Genomic DNA, 26104 nt, shown 5'->3' with positions numbered 1-26104 from the left:
CAATGATATTTTTTATTTTTTTATTTTTAGATTAGGCAAGTTAGGATAATTAGGCAAAGCACTGGACAATAGTGGTTTGTTCTTTAGCTATAAAAAATTTATTAAATAAAGTTAAATAATAAAAAGGAGATTAAAATTAACCTTAAAATTAAAATAAAAACTGCTATTTTAATTCAGCAGCCAAACTAAAAGAAATGAGACTTTGTCCAGAGGAAAGAATATTACATGAAATATTGAAAACTTGCTCTGTCTGATCACTTGGAAAATAATTGAAAAAATAAATTTCTCAGTAGGGGTAATAATTTTGCCTTTAATTATAAATATATATAAACTAATACTAAGATTCTTGAAGATTGTTCTATACACCAGTAAAAAAACATTAGGGTTTGATCTAGCAAAAAGAAACTTTATTTCATGTTTGTGTAGATTTGATCACAGAAGGCTTTGGAGAAGACAGTGTTATTAAATCATGAGTCAATACAAAAACCTATGAAATGCGAACATAAGGAATCGGTAAACACAGCCTTGCAGCTGAAATGCTAAGCAAGTCAGAAGGAATGCAATGGACACTCGGGGATGTCAGTGTGTTTGTGAGCATCAGTGGGTGTTTGTGTGATCGTGTCCATCATCCTTCCAGCTTGACTGAATCTAAAACAGTCCTGGCCTCCTTGTATTCTTCTGCTTCAGCCAGCTCTTCTTCTGTCTCCTGCAAATAAAAGCACTTAAAAGTCATGGTCTGAATCTTCATTATTCAGTCAAAAATCTGTACATGATTTTCATATTCTGGCTCTGTTTGGACTCTAGTCATATATATAAATATAAAAAAGTATATATACATACATATATATATATATATATATATATATATATATATAAAAAGTAAATAAAAATTATAACAAATAAATTGTACAAAATTTCTATATAAAAAATTATAATAAAACATAAATTTTTTTACATTTAGCAGACGCTTTTTGTTTAAAGCGACTTACAATTGGTGAGGTATTCAGGAATTCAACAGGAAAAGGCCGTACATACAAGAAGTGCTAATTATAGAGTGAAACTGTTAGTTTTTAGAGAATTAAGTTCAAAAGTAAAGAGGGGAGTTGGGGCTGTATGTTATTAGAAAAATCTGGCATTGGGAAATTTTATTGTTCTTCAATACAGATTGCTATATGAATGGAATTTCAACAGACGGCTTGAACAGCTCTATTATAAATTAAATCATTAATTAAGAGTGGCATAATTTGTAGCGGAGTGTTTCAAACAAATTGCAGCAAAAATAAGGAAGAGCAAAGATAAAAGTGTAATGAGCAACCCTTTATGGTTTTCTGCAGACTTAAACAGTAGTCATATTTTTAGGTACAGTAACTGAATTATCAAATGTATTGCTTTTTTTTAGAGATGTAGTGATTGTAAGCAAGCGTCTCGTGCAAATGTGCAAAAACTGGTGTAAGTGTCAGTTGAAGTGCCAGAGATGAATGAGCACGCTTTCTACAGGTGGTTTGTCAAGCCCACTCACCTCTGAGGCAGACTCAGAACTGATAATGTTTTGAGGTTGTCATGTGTTGTGGTGGCGGGAGATAGAAGAGGGGGTCCTGGTTTTGTTTTCATCTATATAGTTTCTTCTTACCATGCACATCTAGTCTTATGAAAAAAGACAGTATAATGTTTAAAATGAAAAGAACAATTCAATATTATCTTTAAGAAATGATATCTGACCGTTCTAGGGCTGCACAATACTGGAAAAATATGCAATGTTGTTGAGTACTGCAATAATTTGTTTTAATGATATAACATTTGCCTTAAAAGAATTGTTATTTTTATTAGCAGTTTTAAATAATTTATTTCAGGATATTAAAATAAACATATTTTTCAGATCTAATTTAATCTAACTCAAACTGAAAAAACTGTGTCGAGGTGCAAACATTTAACCTTTAAACCCTTACACTCAGCAGATATTCTGACTCTGATCTGAAGTATTTATTTTTCAACCAATAGCATAAATAGCAAGGCTGCATCTGATACGTCAAATTTTGATAAACAATCAATACATAAAATAAATCACGTCTGTGATACATACACTCACCGGCCACTTTATTAGGTACACCTTACCAGTATCGGGTTGGACCCCCTTTGCGGATTTAACCAATAAGCGAGGTAAGCGGGTGCTTAGGGCCCCAGGAAATCTGGGGGCCACAAATAAATGTCTAGAAACATAAATTACACCTATAAACTATATATAACATCATTTTATATCATATTTTGTATAGTGACAGAATTGTTTACATAATTAAATATTATTTAATATAATATAATATTATTATGGAAACTGGGAAGCCTCGGGATCCTGCCGGAGAAGCTGGAGGAAGTGTCTGGGCAGAGGGAAGTCTGGGGGTCTCTCCTAAGACTGCTGCCCCCGCGACCCAGCCCCAGAAAAACGGTAGAAAATTAATGAATATTGTTATAATAGTGTAATGTTATGTAATAATAATGTTATAAAATAAAATATCCACCACCCCAATCATGGAGCAGTCCAGCAGTCAAATTTATAAATTAATAAATATATATTTACCTTTTTATTGTAAATTCATTTTAAGAAAACTAATCATTCAAAATGTAAAGACTGCATTAAGATAAAACATAGAAAAGATGATTGAGTAATATAAAACAATAAAAGTAGAAAGGGTGCATTAAGACTTGGGTCCCATGGCTGGAGTTGCCTAGGGTCCCAATTCACTAAATCCACCCGTGTTAAAAACTGCCTTAATCCTTTGTGGCATACAGTAGATCCAACAAGGTACTATAAATATTCTTCAGAGATGTTGGTCCATATTGACATGATAGCATCACGCAGTTGCTGCAGATTTGTCGGCTGCACATCCATGATGTTTCACCACATCCCAAAGGTGCTCCCATTTGAGTACAGTAAGCTCATTGTCATGTTTAAGAAACCAGTCTGAGATGATTTACGCTTTATGACATGGCGCGTTATCCTGCTGGAAGTTGCCATTAGAAGAAGGGTACAGTGTGGTCGTAAAGGGATGGACATGGTCAGCAACAATACTCAGGTAGGCTTTGGCGTTGACACAAAGCTGATTTGGTACTAATGGGCCCAAAGTGTGCCATGAAAACATCCCCCACACCAGGATGGATTCATGCTTTCATGTTGTTGACGCCAAATTCTGACCCTACCATCCGAATGTAGGAGCAGAAATAGACTCATCAGACCAGGCAACGTTTTTCCAATCTTCTGTTGTCCAATTTTGTTGAGCCTGTGTGAATTGTAGCCTCGGCTTCCTGTTCTTAGCTGACAGGAGTGGCACCCGATGTGGTCTTTTGCTACTGTAGCCCATCTGCCTCAAGGTTGGACGTGTTGTGTGTTTAGAGATGCTCTTCTGCATACCTCGGTTGTAGTGAGTGCTTATTTGAGTTACTGTTGCCTTTCTATCAGCTCCAACAAATCTGGCCATTTTCCTCTGCCCTCTGGCATCAACAAGGCATTTGCGCCCACAGAACTGCCGCTCACTGGATACTTTCTCTTTTTCAGACCATTCTCTGTAAACCCTGGAGATGGTTGTGCCCGAAAATCCCAGTAGATCAGCAGTTTCTAAAAAACTTGGACCAGCCTATCTGGCACCAACAACCATGCCACGTTCAAAGTCACTTAAATCAGCTTTCTTCCTAATTCTGATGCTCGGTTTGAACTGCAGCAGATCATATTGAACATGTATACATGCCTAAATGCATTGAGTTGCTGCCATGTGATTTGCTGATTAGAAATGTGCGTTAATAAGCAGTTGGACAGGTGTACCTAATAAAGTGGCCGGTAAGTGAATATTGCATCTACTATTATTGCGGTATTAAAACTTTTGCAATATATTTTGCAGCCCTAGATTGTATCATTGTGTGAAATTTATTTGATCATACAGTAAAATTAAATAATAAACATTTGTGCTAATTAACAAGATGAATAATTAAATTCATTAAATCACAATCAGAATAATTAATCAGGACCCACCCTCATATTTCATGACACACCACATCACTTCAGTCGAAAATAACTAAAGTCACATGTATTTTACACCGATTTTAAGGCTTTAAATGCCACAAATACAAAGCTGAAGTGGACTATAGGCAGAACGAGTGGGAGTTTTCCATCCAGTGTGAGTTACTAAATCAGATCACAGTAACACAATGAGAGAGACTAACTACATCACCAAAAACAGCTAATCCACTCAGTGAAGCTGTCAGATAATCACACACACAAGCGCCTCAGACAAACACACACACTCGTAACACAGTGTGAAAATGTAATGGAGGCAGTGAGAAGAGTAGGTCATATCAATGCTAATCGATCGACGATGGTTTCTATGGAGGCCATTGCCGTGACAACATTACTAATGAACTGAAATGAGTGCAGCACAGGTGTGTCTGTGTGTGTGGCTTCATTCTGCTAGTGCACCAGTAAATTTTACACAGGCACAAAAAAAGAGAAACACAAACAGCAGATTTAGCATTAAGCCTTTAAAATGCACCCGTGCCAGCACAGTTTTTATTTTATCTCTCCACTTTCCTCTTCTTTAATGTGATCCCTGTTATACTCTACTTGCTGTTAATGTTAACAAACAGGAAGATGGTACAGCATTCATTGTACAGACAGACATATGGCACTCTATTTTAACGATCTAGGCGCAAAGTCCAAAGCGCAAACACTTTAAGGACGCAAAAATCTGCTTTGCACTGGAGCGCCTGGTCTAACAGGGTTGAGCTTATTCTCTTAATGAGTTATAGGTGTGTTTTGAGACACCATCAGACAGAGGCCCCGTTTACACTAATGCGTTTTAGTTTGAAAACGCATAAGTTTTGCTACGGTTACGCCATCCGTCCACACTACGCCGGAGTTCTCGAGCGCCGAAAACGGAGCGTTTCGAAAACGCTGGAGAGGCCGTTTTCATTCTAAAACGCTGGAGCTCCGTCTCAGTGTGGATGGGGAAAGACGGAGATATCTGAAAACGGAGGCGGGGCTGCAGACATTCGCCTCTCTGATTGGGGCTTTTCCTCAATATTAAGTAGCCTAACACACAGTTCAGTCCTGAATCTTCTCCGTGTAAGTTCAGACTTCGCAAGTTTGATCAAGGCTGCATCTCTTCTTCTCAGTTTGATATGGAAAACATACCGAGGACACGCGTCAATCTTCACAGGGAACAGTGTACTTTATAACTTCATTCACATCACCTTGGCTACGTTGTTTCACTTTCTCAACAATAAAATGTAAACTTGATATAAGGAACTGCCTATTTTTATTTTAATATTAACAACTAAACAGACAGCAGAAATGTTGAGGCGTCGTGCTGCATGAGAGTCATCTTCACTGTGTGCATATTTATAACAAAACGGAGCCGATAACAACTGCCTCCTTTCAATTTCAGTGAAAATACGAAACACACCCTCTCTTTTGCTGAATATCAGTTTTAATAATCGATAATGGCCATTATAAAAGTATAACATACAATAAGTTTATACATTATAGGAAATAAAGGCAAGCGATCAGTCAATATACAGAATGTAGGCTACGTGCTTGCATTAATCATTAACTTATCTTTGCGCTCAGCCAAAACACGTTACCTGAGAACAAGTAATAGATTCCAGTGACCAAAGTCAGGGAATATGTCGTTAGATAAAGACAACAAGATGAATGAAATATCACGTTTAATAAATATAGTGAGATTAGATCCAGCGGGAGATGCTTGATGAGAAGTCCGACTAGCAGAGCTCTCATCTGGGTAGATGGGCTCCAGCGATTGCCAAAGTGTGTGTGTGTGGTCACGTGATGTGCGTTTTCAGCGTTTTGGTGTGGACGGAGAGCTGTTCAGAAACGCTGGGTAAAACGCGAGTGTGGACGCGGATCGTTTTCATTCTAAAACGCCGTTTTAAAACTAATACGCACTAGTGTAAACGGGGCCAGAGTCTCATCTTCCATTCCCTTTAAAAGTCAGTTGTGTCACGCCATGACGCATTTGCTATTTACATGACGGACTATGTAAGTGGAAAAACTGAACACTTTGCTAGCGAGAACACAGTTAAACAGAGCATCTACATTCTTTCACTTTCTTTCGTGGATAAGGTGTTGTACGCACAGACATCCATTAGCCTACATAAGTAATTTCGTTTGTTAAGCAAAAAGATTTGTTTCGTAACTATTTCTAAATTCTGTTCTAATTGACAGCAAATAAATAAATAAACAATAATAATAACGAAGTGTGTTCAAAAAACTAGTTATATCTAAACGAGTTATATCTAAACACGCATGCTATGCGACATATGGTCTAAAACCCGACAGGTGGACAAATCTTAGTTTGTTTTTAATAAAACAAATGTAAATATGCCTATAATAAATAATACTACTATTATATAATAACATTATACAAAAGCAAATTGTCATGAATAAACTGAAAAAGCCCCCGATATAAAGATGAAAGCAGTGGTTTTTATAACTATGTAGAAAATAATAATTTTTGTAACATTTAATCCTTTAATTCTTTTTCATTTGTAAAGATATTTGCGTATTGCTGTACATCCTGTGTGTATTAAGCAGTGTGTAAGCGAGGCGCACAACTAACGTGATCTGCGCTGGACTTTAGACCTGCTCTCAGCTGGTCTATAGTACAGTCTATTTCTAGTTCCTCAAAATAGCAATGTGCCAGCAATGCGCCTAAACACACCTCCTTTTTTAGACCAGAACGCATATGAGCAGTGTAAACAGCATGCTGCAAAACGCCAAAAAGAAAGAACCTTTTTGTTTTCACTTGTGTGTTTTTTCACAAGATGTGTGAAATAAGCAGCGTTTCCATCCAACGAGTCAAAGCGTACAAAATTGTCACTTCCTGATTAACTGGCGCCAAATATCATTATAAATAATAAAATATAAATACCCCGGAAGATGTAAAACAGTAACAATGGCCAGGTCAATTTACAAACAAACAGATCAATTTAATAATAGTGTGTGTGAGTGTGTTTGTGTGTGTGTGTGTGTGTGTGTGTGTGTGTGTGTGTGTGTGTGTGTGTGTTTTCGATATTCTCACCAATAGTTGCTGCAGGTCAGCGTGAGCCATTGCTAAACGACGATGACAGTCGGGAATCATCATTCTGGACTCCTGCAGCACCTCCATCTGTTAAAGAGACATTTCAGAGAGATTAATAAAAAAAAAAAGTATTTGTCTTGCGTCATTTGTCTCTTTTGCGCTACTGTATATTGCGATAGGTTTCTATGGCGAGGGAGGGGATTTCTTTATTGAATTTTTTTGCTGTTTTTAATTGTTTAAGTTAATTTGATTGCTATATAAAAATCTGTGGATCTTATTGTTGCATTTATTGGGTAAAATGCTACTTTTGAACGTCTTTCAATGTGTTTCTAGTCATTATCTATGCACTGTCAGTTTAATTGAGCGAAAGCAGAACGGCAAAAATAGACATAGCGCCGAAACTATCGCAGCACTGCTGCTTAAGTAACACTCATGCCTTGTGCCGACATGCTGCTTCTGCGTGTAGTATAAAAGCTCTAATCTGTTAAGATGGACGGCGGGAAAAAAAGCTCTGCTCACGCTTGTGGTGTGAAACAGGCTTCACACCTACAGCAGAAGCCCCCATTTCACTGCTACGGAGATAATGAAAGTTAACTCCATTTAACTCCATGTGGACGTTTGACCTACTGGCATGAGGTGACTTTTCCTCTCCTCTCGGCTGTTACACCAATACAGTCAATCATTCTCCATTCATTCACAATTTAAACTGCGTGTTGCATTCATGACAACTCGAAAAACTTTCTTCAAGACTATTTGTTCCTTTTAGTTTAAATAATCAGTGGAGAAATGCATTTAGTTTTGCTTTAAATGGGTTCATTTTGACCTGCAACAAGGAATTTATTGCGGTTTCTAAATCCTGTTGCGCTGTGTCTGTTAGATCAGCAGATTGCATTTGCAAAACTGGAGTAGAGAGGGTTATTACCTGCACTTCACACACAAAGTAGGCTAACCTGAAATTTTGAATTAGAAAAGGCTCAAAAATACATTGGACAGAACCTCAACGCACTGATTTATTCCCTTTGTGATGCTGTTTAGGATGGGTCCACAGATCCCGGAGAGATGTGCGTGATGTGTCTCAGCGCTTCAGTCCTGCACCAGCTGCGCAGATGTGACATGCACCGTTCTGTAAAATTATTCTCACAATAAGTTTCTGTTCTCTCATCCTTCCGACTAAGTTTATTCGTCCGAGGGGAATATGTTAAATGTTGTTTAATAAGTGTCGCTAATAGATTGTAAAGCCTGGCTCATTGTGTTCAAAGTAGTTGATCAAATGAATAAAAGTGAAACTGATGGCCGCTATATGGATTGTCATTAACAACATTATTTGGCCTAATATAGGCTACTCTGAAACTTTGAATATTTCACTGTCATTTTATTTATATTAATATTTTATTTAACAGATCTGTTTGTCAGTTTGTGCACTGAAGCATATAAGCGGACCTTGTTTTGAACTTTACATCAAATATTCTTGATCATTTTTTTTTTATAACTGACCAACAAAAAATACATTAAAACCAACAAATTATAACAAAAGAAATTAGTTTCAAAAAGATAACTTTTCAGACAAAAAATAGCTTTTAGACCTGCTTTCAGTTTCAGCGAGTTGTGGCAAGGGAATGCTTATTAAGTAAAACTGGCCTTAGTTTAGTCTGCTTCAAACTTGCAGGAAAATATCAGGTTTTGCTAAAAGGCCGTTTATTTTATCAACAATCAGGGTCAATAGTGGAAGCCTATTGCAGATTTCAACAAAAAATCTTAATATTAAAAAAGAAAACATAAGCCAGACCACAACAGTTTAATGTCAAAAGTAATGCTCAAATTAAAGTAGCCAATAGTTTATAGCAAGTGTCATGTTTTTAGTTAGATTATGCCGTCTATCATATACAGTAGGCCTAAAGGTCTGTTATTTTTTTTTTACTAAAGAAGACATATCCTTTGAGTATCACAAAAAAAAAAAAAAAAAAAAAAAAAAAAAAAACAGCACAATATCGGGATTTTGATATTGGGATCGGATCCAAAAAAATGCTATCGGTGCATCCCTATTTTTGAAGAAAATACATCTTTCGTTTACCTAACTATTTTACAGATTTATCAAAGTTTTAACTTTTTTTATTATATAATTGTTCAATATTCATGCATTAAATATTGTTTTGCTAATACTGTGCAAGTCATGCTAATAAAGCTCATTTGAATTGAATTGAGAGAGAGATAATGAAAGAGAGAGAGAGAGAGAGCACATGGGCCACTACTCCTGGAGAACCTCTAAATTAGCAGCATGTGTTGTTAATTACAAAACTCCTCTAAAGTTACATAACGTCATTAATTTTGCATCAGCACATTAAAACTCATTAAAACTGGCCCTGATTTCACCCACAGCGCTGCCATACTGAATCAGCTCTGTCTCGTTCACCAACAGGCCAGAAGATCAGCCTGGTAGCAGCAGGCCAGCCGTTCACATATTAACCCTAAAGATGACTTACTCTCTTTATAGTCGGTGAATATTTGAAGTCTAAATGAACTTGAGCAAGGCCCTAAATGTGACTAAAATTGAATTTGCGGTCATTGGCCAGTTGGCTGCAACAAAATGAGCTTTAATAAAGGCTACTGAATTCAGTCAGTGATGCAAATGATTTGTTTAATTAGACTATGTAGCCAGAATTGAGAAATCCAATCATACAACTTGGAATTTCAACTCAGAATTTGGCAAATAATGGATGAATACATCAGGCATGGGATTACAACTGGTTTCAAGGTTTACCGTGATTTGGAAAAGTCAAGGTTTTAAATAACAAAAAAATTCTGTTATACTTCTCCTATTGTATATGTATTTTTTGCTGTTGTTTTTACATTTTATATATATATATATATATATATATATATATATATATATATATATATATATATATATATATATATATATATATATATATATATATAACAGTGCAGTGACAGATATCCAAAGTGGCCTTTTTAAGTTGTAAACTTAGAAGATTCGATTAAAAAGAATGGTTCATTTGCAATCAGGATCACTAACACGAAAATAAATTAACCCCTTATAGGACACAAATGTGATAAATTAATAGTTTAAGTGCCTGCTCGGGTCATTTTTAATGTTTTCACCGTGCTGCTGTCATGTAGGAGCAACAGCAAGAAACACCTGGAGGAGAAAAAACAGTAACCAGTTTTACCTCTAAAAGACATACAGTAGGTTTATATATTAAATACATTTACAAAGACGAAAATGAAGGAAGTTTTTGCTATAATTTTAGTTAGTTTCAGTCAGTTTTCTATGTACACAATACAGCTTCATTTTTGTTTTTTCTTTTCAGTTAACAAAAATGTTTTAAATTTTAGTTTTTGTTTTTTTATTTGTTTCCATTAATGTAATAACCTCGATATGGTTTAATGGTTTAATATATATTCACCAAATATCTGACAGACATGTCGCCTATAAAGCAACATACAAGCATGCTGTAGACCTGAACAGTGCAGTGGCTTTAGTTTATATCCAAATAAAAGACGGATATCCAAAGTTGCCTTTTCAAGATGTAAAGAAATCCGTGTTTTTCAAACTAATAAAGATCGCAGAAGTCATTGATTTACTCAAATTATTTAATGAAAAATTGGGTTTAATGGGGGGAAAAAAAGTTTACCCAGTTATTTAAAAAGAACTTATTTTAGAGCACTAATCACTATACCAAGATATTATTATCCAAGGTTATATTACCGTCAGAACTGTATACTGGCCCATGGTTTAAATACATCAAAAGTGCTTAATAAATTGTGATGCTGACTAGTGTGTGTATAATCTGCACACAAAGTTAGGCAGGACAACCCCTCAAAATAAAAGTTTGGTTTAACTGTAACAAACGAATGGCTACTGTATAGCGGAATGCACTTCTTAACATTATAACAATCCTTATTTTTTCAGAATAACTGCACATTTGCATGTTTTAATTTAATCTGGAACAGTTTTTTTTATCAGTTTTTGAAAACTCATAATATATTAATGCTAAATTTAGTTTTCAATTAAATTTGTAACTATTAAGTGTATATTGTAAAATAGCTTTTTGCTGTTTAATTTTATCATTCTTGACTGCAAAACAAATCTACCTTGGTTAAAATAAAGTAACCTAACCCTAAACAGACATACTTTTTCACAGCTAAAGAGTGCAGAAAAAACAAATCCCCAAAGATAAAAAAAACAGAGTTTAGGGGTAATTTATGTAAATATTTGACTTTGGTTGTGAAGTGTAATATTCCCATGTTAAGCCTCTGAAGAAAAAGGAAAGAAAGAAGAAAATAAGGCAAAGAAAAAAGAAAGAATATTAAGAAGAAGGAAAATAAATAAATAAATAAATAAATAAAGAAAGAAAGAAAGAAAGAAAGAAAGAAAGAAAGAAAGAAAGAAAGAAAGAAAGAAAGAAAGAGAAGAAAAAGAAAAATAAAAAATGAAAAAGGAGGAAGGAAAGAAAGAAAGAAAAGAAAGACAAAAAGAAGAGAAGGAAAGAAAAGAAAAAAGAAAGGAAGAAACAGGAGGAAAAGAAGGAAGGAACCAGGAAAGAAGGGAATGATGGACTGAAGGAAGGAAGAAAAGAAAAAGAAATTAGAAGAGAAGAAAGAACAAAAGAAGAAAAAGAAGAAATACAAAATTATGAAAGAAAGAAAAGAAAGAGAAAAAATAAAGAAAAAAAAGAAAGAAAGAAAGAAAGAAAGAAGACAAAGAAATAAAGATAAACAAAAAAATGAAGAAAAGAAGGAAAGAAAAAGCAGGAAAGAAAAGGAAAAAAGAAAGGATTGAAGAAAAGACAATCAAAAAGAGGAAAGTAGAAGAAAGAAAGAAAGAAAGAAAGAACAAAAGAAAGAAAGAAAGAAAGAAAGAAAAGAAAGAAAGAAAGAAAGAAAGAAAGAAAGAAAGAAAGAAAGAAAGAAAGAAAGAAAGAAAGAAAGAAAGAAAGAAAGAAAGAAAGAAAAAGTATTCAGTCATGGACTTTCACCACAGCACTTCTATGATGTGTTAAGTGCGAGTCTCATGAGGTTTTCCAGCTGCTTTATTCTTTTTACCTGTTTCTTGATTAAATACTCGTCTCCTGCCTCTGCCTTGAGACGCTCAATCTTCTCTTCCTGCTGCTTTGCCTCTTTTATGTACAACACCTCCTCTTTGGCCAAACTGAGAGACAGAGAAAGAGAAAACAGGAGGCGAGTTTTACAAAAAAGAAAAATTCAATACTAATTTGTCCAACCAATGCTGTCAGGAATTTACCGAAATGAAGACAAACAACTAGCTAAATCGCAGATCTCTCAAAACTTTCACACTGCCAAAATCAGGGAATCACAGATGTCTGTACGTTTCACATTACCAATCTTTATTTTTTCATTTTACCTGTGATTTTATAGAACTGAGTTAAACCAGTTGCTTGACTTCTGCAGTAAAGGTTTGCTATCCTCTATTGGACTTGTTGGTGTTGTGTTTGTAATCAGACTCAAATTAAATTATTTAACGGCCTCTACAATGTTCAAACTAGTTATTTAAAATGAGCTGAAACAACACAATTCTTGAGCTTTTATTGTGGCAACGTAATCATTAAATGTTCGGTCTACCTAACTTTGTAAAAGCTAATACACTTACTCTAATCACTTTATTAGGTACACCTGCCCAAATTTCCAATCAGCCAATCACATGTCAGAAACTCAATGCATTTAGACAAGGTCAAGACGATCTGCTGCGACATTCAGATGGTAGGGTCAGAATTTGGCGTCAACACCATGAAAGCATGGATCTATCCGGCCTTGTATCACCAATTCAGGCTGGTGGTGGTGGTGTAATGGTGTGGGGGATATTTTTTTGGCACACTTTGGGCCCATTAGTACCAATTGAGCATCATGTCAACGCCACAGCCTACCTGAGTATTGTTGCTGACTATGTCCATCCCTTTATGACCACAGTGTACCCATCTTCTAATGGCTACTTCCAGCAGAATAACATGCCATGTCTTTTTTTTTTTTACATGACAGCGAGTTTACTGTACTCAAATGGCCTCCACAGTTACCAGAGCTCAATCCAATAGAGCACCTTTGGGATGTGGTGGAATGGGAGATTCGCATCATGGATGTGCAGCCCACAAATCTGCAGCAACTGCGTGATGCTATCACGTCAATATGAAGCAAAATTTCTGAGGAATATTTCTGAGGAGTCCAAGTCAGTATTAGTAAGGTGTACCTAATAAAGTGGCCGGTGAATGTAAGTTAAGTTAATTCCTTCATGTAGTCCCAACACAAAATGATTGTGCGGAATCCAGCATTTTTTTTACAGTGTATAAGGGTTATCGGGTTCTAAGTATCAATTCATTATCTTTATTCCATATTGCCAGATATTACCATATATCGGCACATTCTGAGAATACTTGGGTTACAAAAATCTCAATTCACAATTCCCTACAAACTTACAGTTAAAGTCAAAATTTTCAGCCCTCCTGTAAATGTTTTATTCTTTCAAATATTTGCTGTTTTTATAGAGTTTTTTCAAATCACATTTTTAAACATAATAGTTTTAATAAGTAATTTTTTATTCATTAATAGTATTCAGCTAAGCTTAAAGTATCATTTAAAGACTTAACTAGGTTATAGGTTAACTACAGAAAAAAGGCTGTAATAATATTCACCTTAAAAATAGCTAAAAAAAAAAGAAATAAATAAAGATAAACAGCCAAACTAATAGAAATAAGAATTTATCCAGATGAAAAAATATGATAGAAAATACTGTGAAAACTTTGTTAAACATCGCTGTGGAAATATTTGAAAGAAGTAAAAAAGTAATAATAAATAAATAAAAAAGGAGAGGAAAAAACAGGAAAAAATCATCAAGAGGGCTAATAATTTTGCTTTCAACTGTGCATGGAGAAACTAACAATTATACTAACACAAAGTCAAGAGTTGTTATATTTCTTAGACTCATTTGGGCCAATCAATTAGCAAGTTCATAAAATAAACCTTGTTCCGACATGGTTATCCAATCTATAATATATGTGTGTTTAAATTCCAGCAAAATAAACACACTGCTGATGTGCTTCCAATCACAGGTCAAACCATACACTAAAAAATACTGAGTTCAACACAATCGATTTGTGATAGGAAAACAACAAAAAACAATTAAGTTGTCCCTTCAAAAATTGCATTCTTTCACCTCTTTTTAAACAAGTAGTTTGAACAAACCGCAAACATCATTTGAGTGTAGATTGATTAGTTGTTTGGACTGTGGTAAAATGAAAACATTAAAAAAGATACCCCACAAATTCTCAACCCATAAACACGCCTAAAAATCCTACTGTATCCCACTGTAAACACAGCCTTCCCAATCCTCTCTCCTAATGATTATATTGTCAGTCTGAGGAAAGCTGCATGCTTGTTAGCCACAGCGCTAAACTGCATCAGCCACTTCCTAAACGCTACGCTAATCTGTCTTTAACCACGTCTGTTTCCCTCTCCAATGCATACACACACACACACACACACACACATTCACAAAAGACACTGTACTGCCCCTACTAGGATTAATTGATCATCAATTTAGTCCCTAATTTGGACCAAGTCAGGTGGCAAATGGGCCACTTTTGCTTGATTGTTAGTGAAAACGCGGCGCGAGTACATTGATAAATTTTGATTATTTATCAATTATGGCCAAATGAACTAAACGCAGTGAATAAATTCGCGGCCTGATTGCCGTAATGGAGTTTGAAAATATCACTATTGATAATGATTCTAGCTAATAGCCGCTTTCCGTCTGCGGCCAGCGCGCTTGTCGGGACGACATGGCGTTGCGGAATTCATTTTTCATAAAATCAGCCGTGTATGCGTGTGTGTGTGTGTGTGTGTGTGTGTGAGACAGCGAGGACAAGAGAGAGAGAGAGCAAGAGACACTTCTCCATTAATCAAACATACTGCCAGCCTGGGCCGCATGCCGTAAGATTCGCCTCCGCCTGCGACAATATGTCATATTTTACGTCAATTACGCTGGTTTTAACAGGCTTCAATCACAACGCCCTGCTGCAATTCTCAGCATATGCTCAAGGTAAGGCTTTCTCTGACATGCACGCAAAAATTAGACCACAGAAGAAAAAAAAAAAAAAGCAGAGGGGGAGCGAAGCTGGAAAGATCGGGGTGTAGCATAATTCTAATAAAAGTGAGGGACAGGCTAATGAAAAAGTGTCATGCTGATGTTAATTTGGTGTTTCTGCGGGGTGATGTGGGAGCTGCTTATAGCAGGGGCGGAGCTGAGGAGCTGTAAATGGGGCTGCCAGGGCTGCTTCCTTCAGCTTAATGGAAAAAGCATCTCTCTGGAAAATAGAGAAAAGAATTAGACTCGACACACACATTCTCTCCCCTCTAATACTGTATTTTTGAGGCGGCAGGCCCGCGGCGAGACCCGGTGACAAAAGCAAATTACGTCTGTCATTTTATTAAGTGCATCCGCTGAGCTAGGCCAGAAAACAGCGACTGGAATACATCACCAGAAAGAATACGAAAAAAATAAAGCAATGGAGGAGAAGACGACAGGATTGGCAGAAGCTTCATTTAGGCCATTCGCCATCTACTTGACAAGGCCAGAGAGGGGAAGAAAATTCTGTAAAAACAGCTAATTTCCAGGACGAATGAATAGGTTGACATTAGGGCTGCACAATATATGGTTTCAGCATTGATATCGCCATGTGCGCATCCGCCATAGTCACATCGCAGGAAGTGCAATGTTGAGTTTGTTGTAAAAAAATAACTGAGTGAAATAGAGAGAATCCAGTCCAGGAGACTTGAACAAGCAGAAGAATTTCTTTATTAAGACGTGTTGGTTAATCTGCAGTGAAGTCATACAGCGTCTTCAAGAAGTCCATGTGTCTGCAGGAGCCTATATTAGGTCTGCAGTCTGCGAGTTTTATCACGAGTCTGAATTAAGACAAAGATGTCCTGTCTGTAATGTCTTCTTAGGAAGGGAGATGGCTAAACAAAGCATGCAAATTCAGTATTGGAGTCAGCATGATAACTGGTATTTAGGTGTTTGAAACCTGCACATATACTGACCACCAAAGTTAATCAACAAAAGAGGTTTCTTTGGCCTGAAAGTATCGCCCGAAGACAAAAACAGAGCCGTTAAAAGCCTGCCCGTAGCATTTGCATCACTTTGGCTTGGCCAGTAGTCAGAAAGAACCAAAGCATATTACTTTTCAGTTATATGTAGATTATTGTTCATTTGAAACTAGATTATATAAATTTATATTTCCACAAGTTCATATGTTGGGATTAAAGTTTTCCTGGAGCAACAGTTCATAACCAGAACACTTTTGGATTCACTGAAGAGTTCAACCATAATGAAGTGAATGTTTATCAGTTGCATGCGTTTTTAAGGCCAGTGAGAGTTTAACGTATTCAGGCACAAGCAATTGCACTGTTTGTAACTCTAATAAAGATGCATTTATTGAGGTAATCATACAATAAAGACTATACAGTGTTGTTTTACATTTGATTATTAATACTGCAATGTAAAATATTTTCCTTCTATCTTATTATATTAATCCCCATGCTCCTCCAGAATAATCAAAATTCTTGAATGTCTTATTTATTTTTCTAAATAGAGCTAATCTGGTGAAATTGTCTTCATAAAATCACAGCTAAACAATATATTGCAAAGTGAAATTTTCCCTAAATCATGCAGCTGATATTTTGTCAGATGTTTGGTCTAAATGTTTCAGGCTGAGCAGAGAACTGAGCTGCCAACATTTGACACAAGATCTTTCCTGACCACTTCATAGGGCTTGATTTTCGGAGCCTCTTGAGGATTTTAAAAACTCAGGGATGTAGCACTACAAGAGGGGCTTGACCTGAAGGTGGTAATTAACTGACATTACAAGGACCCACATGTTTTACAGCATGAGGTTTTACAATATGTTGACATGTCATCTTAACACAACTCCTCATGGCATCAACAAATATAGCCAGAAGAACCGACACATTTGACAGTGTTTTTCCGTAAAAATTACAACCATTAAAAATGAAAACATAATACAACCACTCTACAACATGTTGGCAAGCCAATCAAAACACGGCCATTTTTAGATACATTAATATTATTTGAAATTTACTGAGTTTTAACAATAGATCATGCACCTTATATCCAAAGTGACATTTACTATAAAAAAATATTCAGTCTTTGTATCAAAAAGAGTTGTGCAATGATGATATACAGTGTTCAACATAAATGATCATACACCGCATTTTGAAAATGAATAGTTTTATTAATTTCTCAGTGAATATAGCTAATATATTTTGGTGCATTTGAACAAAACAGATTTATCAAATGGATATATTACTTAATAATATGTTAGTCACCAAACAGCTTTAGAAATAGAATGATAATGCATTTAAATTCATGCGAAATATTGAGAAGAAATTACAAACTGCAAAATGCTCTTTTTAAATGCTTTAATATTTTTCCCTAATGCATGAGATAATAATGTTGCACTGTAATTATATGTTATTACGTTAGATTAGCTAAAGAATTGGCTTCAATACTAAAAAATCCAATTTATATGCACAAATATAATATTGTAAAGCTTTTATTTCTGGCCGATTAATAGAAAAGTATTCAAAATCGACATTTAAAAGTTTCTCAAAACTAAATTTTTTCAATTTCTTTCCCTACCTTGTGTTGCGTCACATGACCCCGCACTGTAAAGGCCGAATTATACTTATTTTATTATGATTTATACTTATTATATAAATAGATTTCTGTCAAGGGCACATGTATAGTCCGGTGCAGCCTTCACATACCTGTGCACCTCTCAAAAAATTTTAATTACACGTCACAATGACAAGTAGTGCAGGCTTTGTTATTGGTCGGTTTGGTAGCGGTGATGACAGTGGGCATCGCAGAGAGGCACTGTATGTTTTTATTTCAGTTGTTCAGCGTTAATGTTTAATAAATAACCATAGAAGATAGTGTATGTTTATTTTTATTATTTTAAGAATCAATTAACCCCCACATAAAAAAAACTCTGTCTTGTAATATGTGAGCACAAAAAACATGTCAGTGAACCATAAGGGCAAAAACATAAACAAATAAAATAATCGTTTATTAATCGTAACTGAGATAAAATGTTCATTTTATGCGAGATTTTGATTTTAGGCCAAATCGTACAGCCCTACAGAGCTTCCTATGGAAAATATTCTTTTAAATGAGAGATTAATGAGACATGTTCTCATATATGTAGAGCATTATAGATGAACATCTATTATTCAATGCTCTATTGTTTATTTGTGGTGTCGCTAAATACATTGTTTACATTCATTACTGGCATGCAATCTTATAGGTTCAGGCAGAAACGTGAACACCAGCATGGTGAGCAAGTTGCAAAATTATAAAGTACAACATTTACATTTTTATTATTTTTTTGCAATATTTTAATGTTAGGCCACGTAATCATTAAAAAAAGTTAAATAATAAATAATTCATTCATATTTATTTAGTACTTCTACATTTTTAATCAAACATTTGTCCTAAAGTTCTAAATAAAGTTGGAAAAATAATCATGTATGAATGAGTACATTTGAGTATATATATTAAAATGTAAATAATAAATAGGATTTCTATGTGGTCAATATTTACTTTTTATAGAAAAAAAGTATTGTGATCTTTATAAGGATATGAGATGATTTGTATCATGGTATAAGATTTTTCTCATATCCCTTAGCATTATTATCAAATTTAGGGCTTTCCATTGCAATACGCTCTATTAAAACCAGTGGCTCCCAAAGTGGGGGTCTCTTGGTGACATCCAAAAATAAAATACATTTTTTAAATCTAGTGGAATTAACCTACATTAAAGACACAGCAATAGCGTCAGATGCAGCACATTGATTTTATGGCATCAGGTTAAACTTTGACACATTTTTAGGTCACTCATGTATTAAAAAAAATCCAGCCACAACTGAACATGAAGGGTTGTCTCCGAGTGGCATTCTCCAAAATTAAACGATAAATAGACTTGGGTCTGTTGGTATGTGTCCACTGTTGTGCAGGGTTTATATATTTATAAACACCTCAGAGGATATTAGGGGTCGCGAATCACTGGCATTGTTATTTTAGGAGTAGTGGGTTGAAAAATTTGGGAACCCCCGGTTTAAACCACTTCTGAGTTCACAATCATAGTGGGTGTAGTATGTTGCAATAAAGCAATGCTCAATGCTCTGAATTCACCATGAAACCACTGTACTCACACTCCTAAATGGACAGGATAAAGTATTTCAATATGTAAAAATTAGCATTTATCCTATCTTGACAATATCAACAATCCAACTTTCTAAACATCAGCAGCAGGGTTGTAGGTATGACATTGCATTTATACTGTCACACATGACAAAATGACTATAATTTGCATTGTCATCATTTAAAATGCAGTAAATTGTTAAACATTTCTTTGTCACTCACGTCTTGTTATAAAAATTGCTGTGCTATAATTTTATTTATAGTTTTGAGCCAAATCTCAAAATCTATGGTCTGACCGTCTCAGAGGGCAATGGCAACAATGACTATGTTTACCTGGACATCAGTACTTAAATATGATGAACAAAGTGTTTACATGAGTTGCTGTTTGAATGTTTCTTTAATGATCCCTTTTTACATGTTATCGCACATAATTCAACTAACATTGCGTCACTACGCTATCCATGTTTTCTCTGGAGTTTCACATAATTTCGTTTTTAATTTGTCAACTTTAACTGGAGTTTGGCACTTTCACTTTCATTCAGAAACATTTCATGCATGACTCCTGTGACAAACAAGATATTAAATGAAAGTATGAACTGCTGGAAGAGTGGTATTTTAATGGAAGTTGATACCGTATGCTAGGGCTCGGCGATTTGTCAAAAAAAAAATTTTGTTTTTTTTTTATTTCCCCTTTTGACGTTGCATTTCACAATGTACTGTAGGTGTCTGGTCCTTCTGACTCAGTAGGTGCAGAGAATAGTGTTTAAAAGCTGTGTGTGTGTGTGTGTGTGTGTGTGTGTGTGTGTGTATGTACTGTCTTTTTGCAAAATGCAGTGAAAATCCTACACAATGGTAATAGTTTGATTAAGGTGTTTATATGTCTGTAGCTCCACTACAATTATGCCACTAAAATCGGCATACTCCACAAGCCTTAATTGGATTTTTGTTTAGTTTGACTATGACTTTAATCAGATTAAATTAATGAAAAATCGCTGTTTACATGGTAGACTCTTAATCAGAGTAATTGGATAATTGGTGACCATGTAAATTTACTCATTGTCACATGTGCTGGCAGATAGATACAACTGTAAAATGCTCACTGCCGTTCACTATGCGAGAATCAAAATGTGCTTACCTTATCGAATACCTGGTTCTTTAAGTTACAGTTCAGTACAAATGTATTAAAAAAAGAGAGAAAAATGTAATAAAGTTAGTAACCCTTTATATTATTTATAAAAAATTGACTTCAAACACTGTAAAAAATATCCACAAATTAACAATTTTCCATTTTTTTGGGATTCATATTTTAATACTATTATTTATTTATGCTTTTGAATTGCATTGTGGCCATTTGATCTTTTCTCCAACAATTTTTGATTTTGAAATGATTGAAAAAGTGACTTTTATTGACTTTTATAAGTTTGAAGTGATTTAATTTCTCATTTGATGTTTTAAATTACACAAAAACCTGGTAGCAAGTTCTATGTCATTTTACAGATGTAATTCTCTCTATATTATTCCTTATACAATATATCACTTCAAATTAGGGCTGCACGATATTGGAAAAATCTGAAATTGCGATATTTTATTTTTCTGCGATAATATTGCGAGATTTTAGGAGATGGTTTTCTGTGGAGTTTAACCATATTCAGGTACAGAAATTAAATAAAATCAATGCAAACAATGCTTTCATTACTTTGTTTTGTCTCATTTCTAATCTAAATTAATAACAAAACATTCTTAGAGCAAGTAAAATATTGTTTTGTTTTTACCGTCAGAAGAAATAACACAAAACGTTTTCCTTCAAAAAAGCTAAATTATCTGCCAGTAGGGCAAGTAATAAATGATCTTGATTTAGTTTTGAAAGGTAGATATTTGGACTAGAAACAAACAAGACTAAAACTCTCAGTAAGAACTGTTTTTTTTTGTTTTGTTTTGTTTTTTGCATAAAATCGCATAAATTCCATATACTGTAAATACAGTGAATAAATACACTTCTAGCTCCTGGTCAACTATAATTCAGATTCAACATTACACATCTTCGCGATGTGACTATTGCAGGAGCGCATATTGCAATATAAATGCAGCTAAAACGATATATTGTGCAGCCCTACTTCAAAGTCAAACTACTAAAAGTTTAGTTATAGTCACTTTGTTGTTTGCACAGTTGAATTTTCATCATCAAATGTCAACAAAGCCAAGATCCACATCCCATAATGCAATTCTTTTTTTTTTTTAACTACCTATTTGTCAACTACCCATCAGCATTCACTGAAAAACAAGTGAAGAGACTAAGATGGAGTAAACATACAAACAGACTTGCAATGAGTAAACCATGTGACCATCAAGCAGTCCAACATCTCATGGGCCTGACAAATGAAGAAATGCAATTCAGCAATACGGCGTTCAAAGGTGGACAAAATCAATTATCTGACCTGGAGCTGAGAAGCCCCGGTCTGAGTGAACCGCAGAGGCCTGCGCTCGCATGGGGAGAGGAATCGGAGACAAATCTATAGGACCTAAAGACCCAGCTGAAAGAAAACAAAGCAACTCGCTCGAATCGATACCATGGCTGGACCGTCCACACAGAGAGCGAGAAAAAAACTGATGGGAAATCCAGAAGAAACATGTCTGCGAGACACGAACACCGTGTCTGCCGGCGCTGGGCCTGACAGCGGGAATGTTCCATCATAAAACCATCAATCGACACCAACCGTGCCCACGCAATAAGCAAATTCAGCATAAATGAATTCAGACACCAAGCCGTGATTGGTCCCTCATGTGAACATCAGCTGAGTTTGACAGGCCAGCGTTGGGTTCTTATGGCGGTGCGGCTCATTACGATGTTGTCTCCTGTGTTGGCATGGTGTGCGAGTTGTTTCCTAACCCTCTCCCTTTCTCAATCCCACTGAGAATCATTCCCACACTTCCATTACCAGCCCTATCAAACAGGCCCATCTCAATCAGGCCCTCATCTGGTCAATCAATGCAAACAGCAGTCAGATGGGGATTGAGGAGAGCAGCGAGAGAGGGAGGGGATGAGGTGAGATCAGAGACACTCGCAGAACACAAATGACCAACTTTAATACTATTCTAACATTCATTAAGCGCTTCTATGATCGTGGTTTTTCTAGGGACTGTTCCTGGCACAGGCCAAAATCAATCAATGCCAATGTGATCATATGTATTGATCAAAATTTACAATGTTTATTTTGCTAGCTCACATTGTTATTCTAAAATTGATTAATTAATCTGCGTAAATTAATCCACAAAAAAGTAAAAGTTTGCTTTGGTTATCTTCAATCAAAGTTTGATTTTAGACCTATGAATCATTCACATTTCAGGGTTTCTCAGACATCATAGTTGGGTAAACTGAGGGTGCTTTCACACCTGTGAATCGATTCAGTTGTTCCGAAACAGAGATTACAAATGTTACATTGTTGCTCTTGGAGCGGTTCTCTTTCACACTGCAAAGTTTCTAATCGGATCAAAAGAGCTAAAACAAGTCACGTGCGAGTAAACTCTCCTCACATTGGTCAGAGTGTCAGGGTTTATTTTGCAGTGTCCCGCCCAGCTGTCAGGAGAGGTGGTGGTTTGGTGGTGATTGACAAGGTGCGCGCGCAACGTGTCTGAGGAGAGATGCGGTGGGGAGGGGTGAGAAGGGTGCACGGCGATGCCTATTTGAGTACCGGGAGGGAGACGCGAGATTACTGGGAGATCATCACTCGTTTGCGGGCATCCGGAGATTCGCGAAACTTCCCACCCTACTCAAAATTCTCTCCTCATATAGCCGTAAGCCTATTACATATCCATAAAACACTGTGATATAACCGTGCTTGAATCGGATCGCTTTCTCACTGCAATCGAACCACTCCAGGGTTTATCTCCAGAGAAAGAGTTATACAGTGAAGAAACGGTTAATGAGATTTGATAACTTTGATAATGGGGGGGGGGGGGGGGGGGGGTCCCTTATTATGGTGGGCATATCCCTTTTCACATCCCAATGTTGGCAGGTATGCTTCTTATATAAAATTTAATCGTAAGCTTGGCAAGCAGTCTTAAAGGGCCATGAAACCCCCTTGTTTCAGCAGTGTGTTTTCACACCTCTACTTTGGAAAAAGTCAGAAAAGTGGGCGTGTCCAGCTCTGTTTAGGGGGGAGTGTCGGAGAAAGAAAAGCGGCTTGGTATTGGAGTGTCTATTTGGGCGCGCTGAATTTCAGAGTCAAAACACACACCCACAGCGGACAATGTGACTGTGTTTACATTGACATCAGTAGTCTAATTATTTGCCAAATTATTAAATGGTGGACTTTAACTGCAGTTTGGCTCTTTCATTCAGGGAATTCATTCATGTCCCTCCCGACAAACGTGATATTTGATTCGAGGAACAGCTCTAAGCGTGTATTTTTCATGCAATGTTTGATACCGCACGGCGAATGAGAGAAAAAAAAACTCTGCATTTCCCGGAAACTTAGATACACATGGCAGGTAGCGTCAGAAAGCCGCGTGTGTTATTCCGGTCACAAAATCCAACACGAGGTTATAGTTTGGTTGTAACTGTTAGTGCTAACTATTGCACTCGGTGCAATAGTTTGTTTGATACGAATAAAATACGAACTGAATAAACAAAGAGCACTGGTCGCTCACTTACCAAATCTGTAGAGACAGGACAATCACCAGCAACTACAGCCGCGTCTTTATTTAGAGGAGACTACAATCTCAGCGTTTGCAGATCAGAACAGCTCTCAGGTAAACAATAATCCTCCTTAGACACGTAAGTTATTGTTGTCGCGCTTCGCGTACACTGTTAATCCACGCGTGAGTCTGCGCTCTCACAGAGAGAAAATGAAAACGAAACTTAACTGCAGCAAACTATAAAAGCAACACTTGGCGTCTTTGCCGTCTACACTGTGACAGTAATGAATATTAATGAAGTTGCACAATAGAGCGTGCTGATTGGTTTGAACCAAGCCTTACTCATGCATTAATGCAACACACTGTAAGACGTAATAAGACTCACTCTGGCACAGACGCCCAGTCTGCACGCTGGAAAACAACGCTATTATGTCATGCTATCATGCTTCAAAAATTCGTTTCAAACAGGAAGTACGAATTTGCTTGAAATAACGCAAAAACAACCAATTTACACTTTTTAGTGAAATATAGGTGTCCTAATAGTGTTTTTAGCAGTGTGGGACACATATACGACTGTCAACAGCTCAAAAAATGTGTTTTGGTGTTTCGTGACCCTTTAAAGAATTTGATGCTTCCCCATTCAAACAGAATGCCCAAATATACTGACCAAGAGGTGCTTTAAAGATGGACACATAGTAAAATAAATAGCCTTGAAGTGACTTTGGCTGAGTTCACACTACATAATTATAGGCCTGATTTTCACTCATGTTTTGTTTGGAAAAAGTTTTAAAACAGCCAAATGTTCTGCTATACCATTTCTACGGAATATGTAAGATTGTTTTCTTTTCCATTTTTTAGGAAAACAGTATCTCCAGCAGAAAAGATATGCAAATATTGCATTTTAAATTGTAAAGAAATCTGTGTTTTTTTAAACTAGTGAAGACAGCAGAAGTCAATGTTTTGTTTGAATTATTTAGACTGACATGTTTCCTGCTCCAAAAACTTTAAATGTTTTTTTTTTAATAAATCAGATTGTGTTCAAAGGGGAAAAAGTTTTTTTTTTTGCTTTTCCCCCCAGATATTTAGGAGCAGTAACCAAAATACAATGAAACCGTAATATTTTAATCCAAGGTTATCATACTGCCAAAATCTTAAACCGGCCCATGCCTACATTATGTATACAGTTATTATCCTGTATAAATCTTTTTTTTTTTTTTTAAGTCTGCACCAATTATTTGTTAAATAAATTATCTATAAATGTGTGTGTGTGTGTGTGTGTGTGTGTGTGTGTGTGTGTGCGTGTCTGTTTGTGAAACCACATCTGACATCAACCATAAAACAAAATGATTCTGATTAAATAACTTGATTGAGAAACAAAATCAAGGAAATATACCTAAACGTTTAAAACTAAAATGAAAAATAAAAAACTATTTTAATATTACAAATAAACGCCAAAAACACAACAACACAAAAAACTTAAAGGAATAACATTTAAAAACAACTAAGCATATTTGTCATATAAATTTCCTACATTTAACTACATATAGTCACTCCTAAAAAAAAAAAAAAGTTAAATATTAACACTAAATAAATAAATTAATCACCTTCTAGCTTGACAGTGTATAGAAATATGTATTGCACAGGGCATTTGCTCACCTCAGATTCTTCATTCAACACCTCATTTTGATGTGTACTTATGTTTTGTAACAACAAATTAATCCCATGCACAAATATCAACCTGTAATAACCGTAATGAATTGCATTTCAATAGTTTTCACGGCACTGAAAGTGACTGGAGAAGTGAACTTGACATCTGGCTAAACCCCCAGCAGCTGTCAGAGCCCTGGACTAGAGTTACAGATTCTGCAGCAGTAGGGCGCGCATTTGCGGCGACTGTTTGTCGTGTGCCGCGGCGAATCCGCGGCCTTACCCTAAAGACATTAGTACATAAAATAAGACCGTTCTGTCTGCTTACCGTTTCACCACACCCGTCTTGATTTTTATTTGTCGTATTCTTGGATCAGCCATTGTCCGTGCAGTTTGAAATCGTTAAAAGGCAAGGAAACGCGGATAAAATGTTTATTACGAGAGATGCGAGCAGCAGAACTTAGCCTGTTAGCAATGACACTACAACACG

The 26104-nt window shown here is 35.9% G+C and overlaps 1 protein-coding gene across 1 annotated transcript; it reads right to left on the bottom strand.

Annotated features, from left to right (window-relative positions):
* Nucleotides 1-385: 385 nt before the first annotated feature.
* Nucleotides 386-26104, bottom strand: tbca (tubulin cofactor a). The gene is given in 4 exon segments (NM_201054.1): nt 386-706; nt 7083-7169; nt 12147-12252; nt 25943-26104. Coding segments are annotated over 4 exon segments (327 nt in total). The 5' UTR covers nt 25996-26104; the 3' UTR covers nt 386-625.

The sequence above is a fragment of the Danio rerio genome, chromosome 21 (assembly GCF_049306965.1).
Source record: "Danio rerio strain Tuebingen ecotype United States chromosome 21, GRCz12tu, whole genome shotgun sequence".
Lineage (NCBI taxonomy): Eukaryota > Metazoa > Chordata > Actinopteri > Cypriniformes > Danionidae > Danio > Danio rerio.
This window is presented reverse-complemented; position numbering and strand designations above follow the sequence as displayed.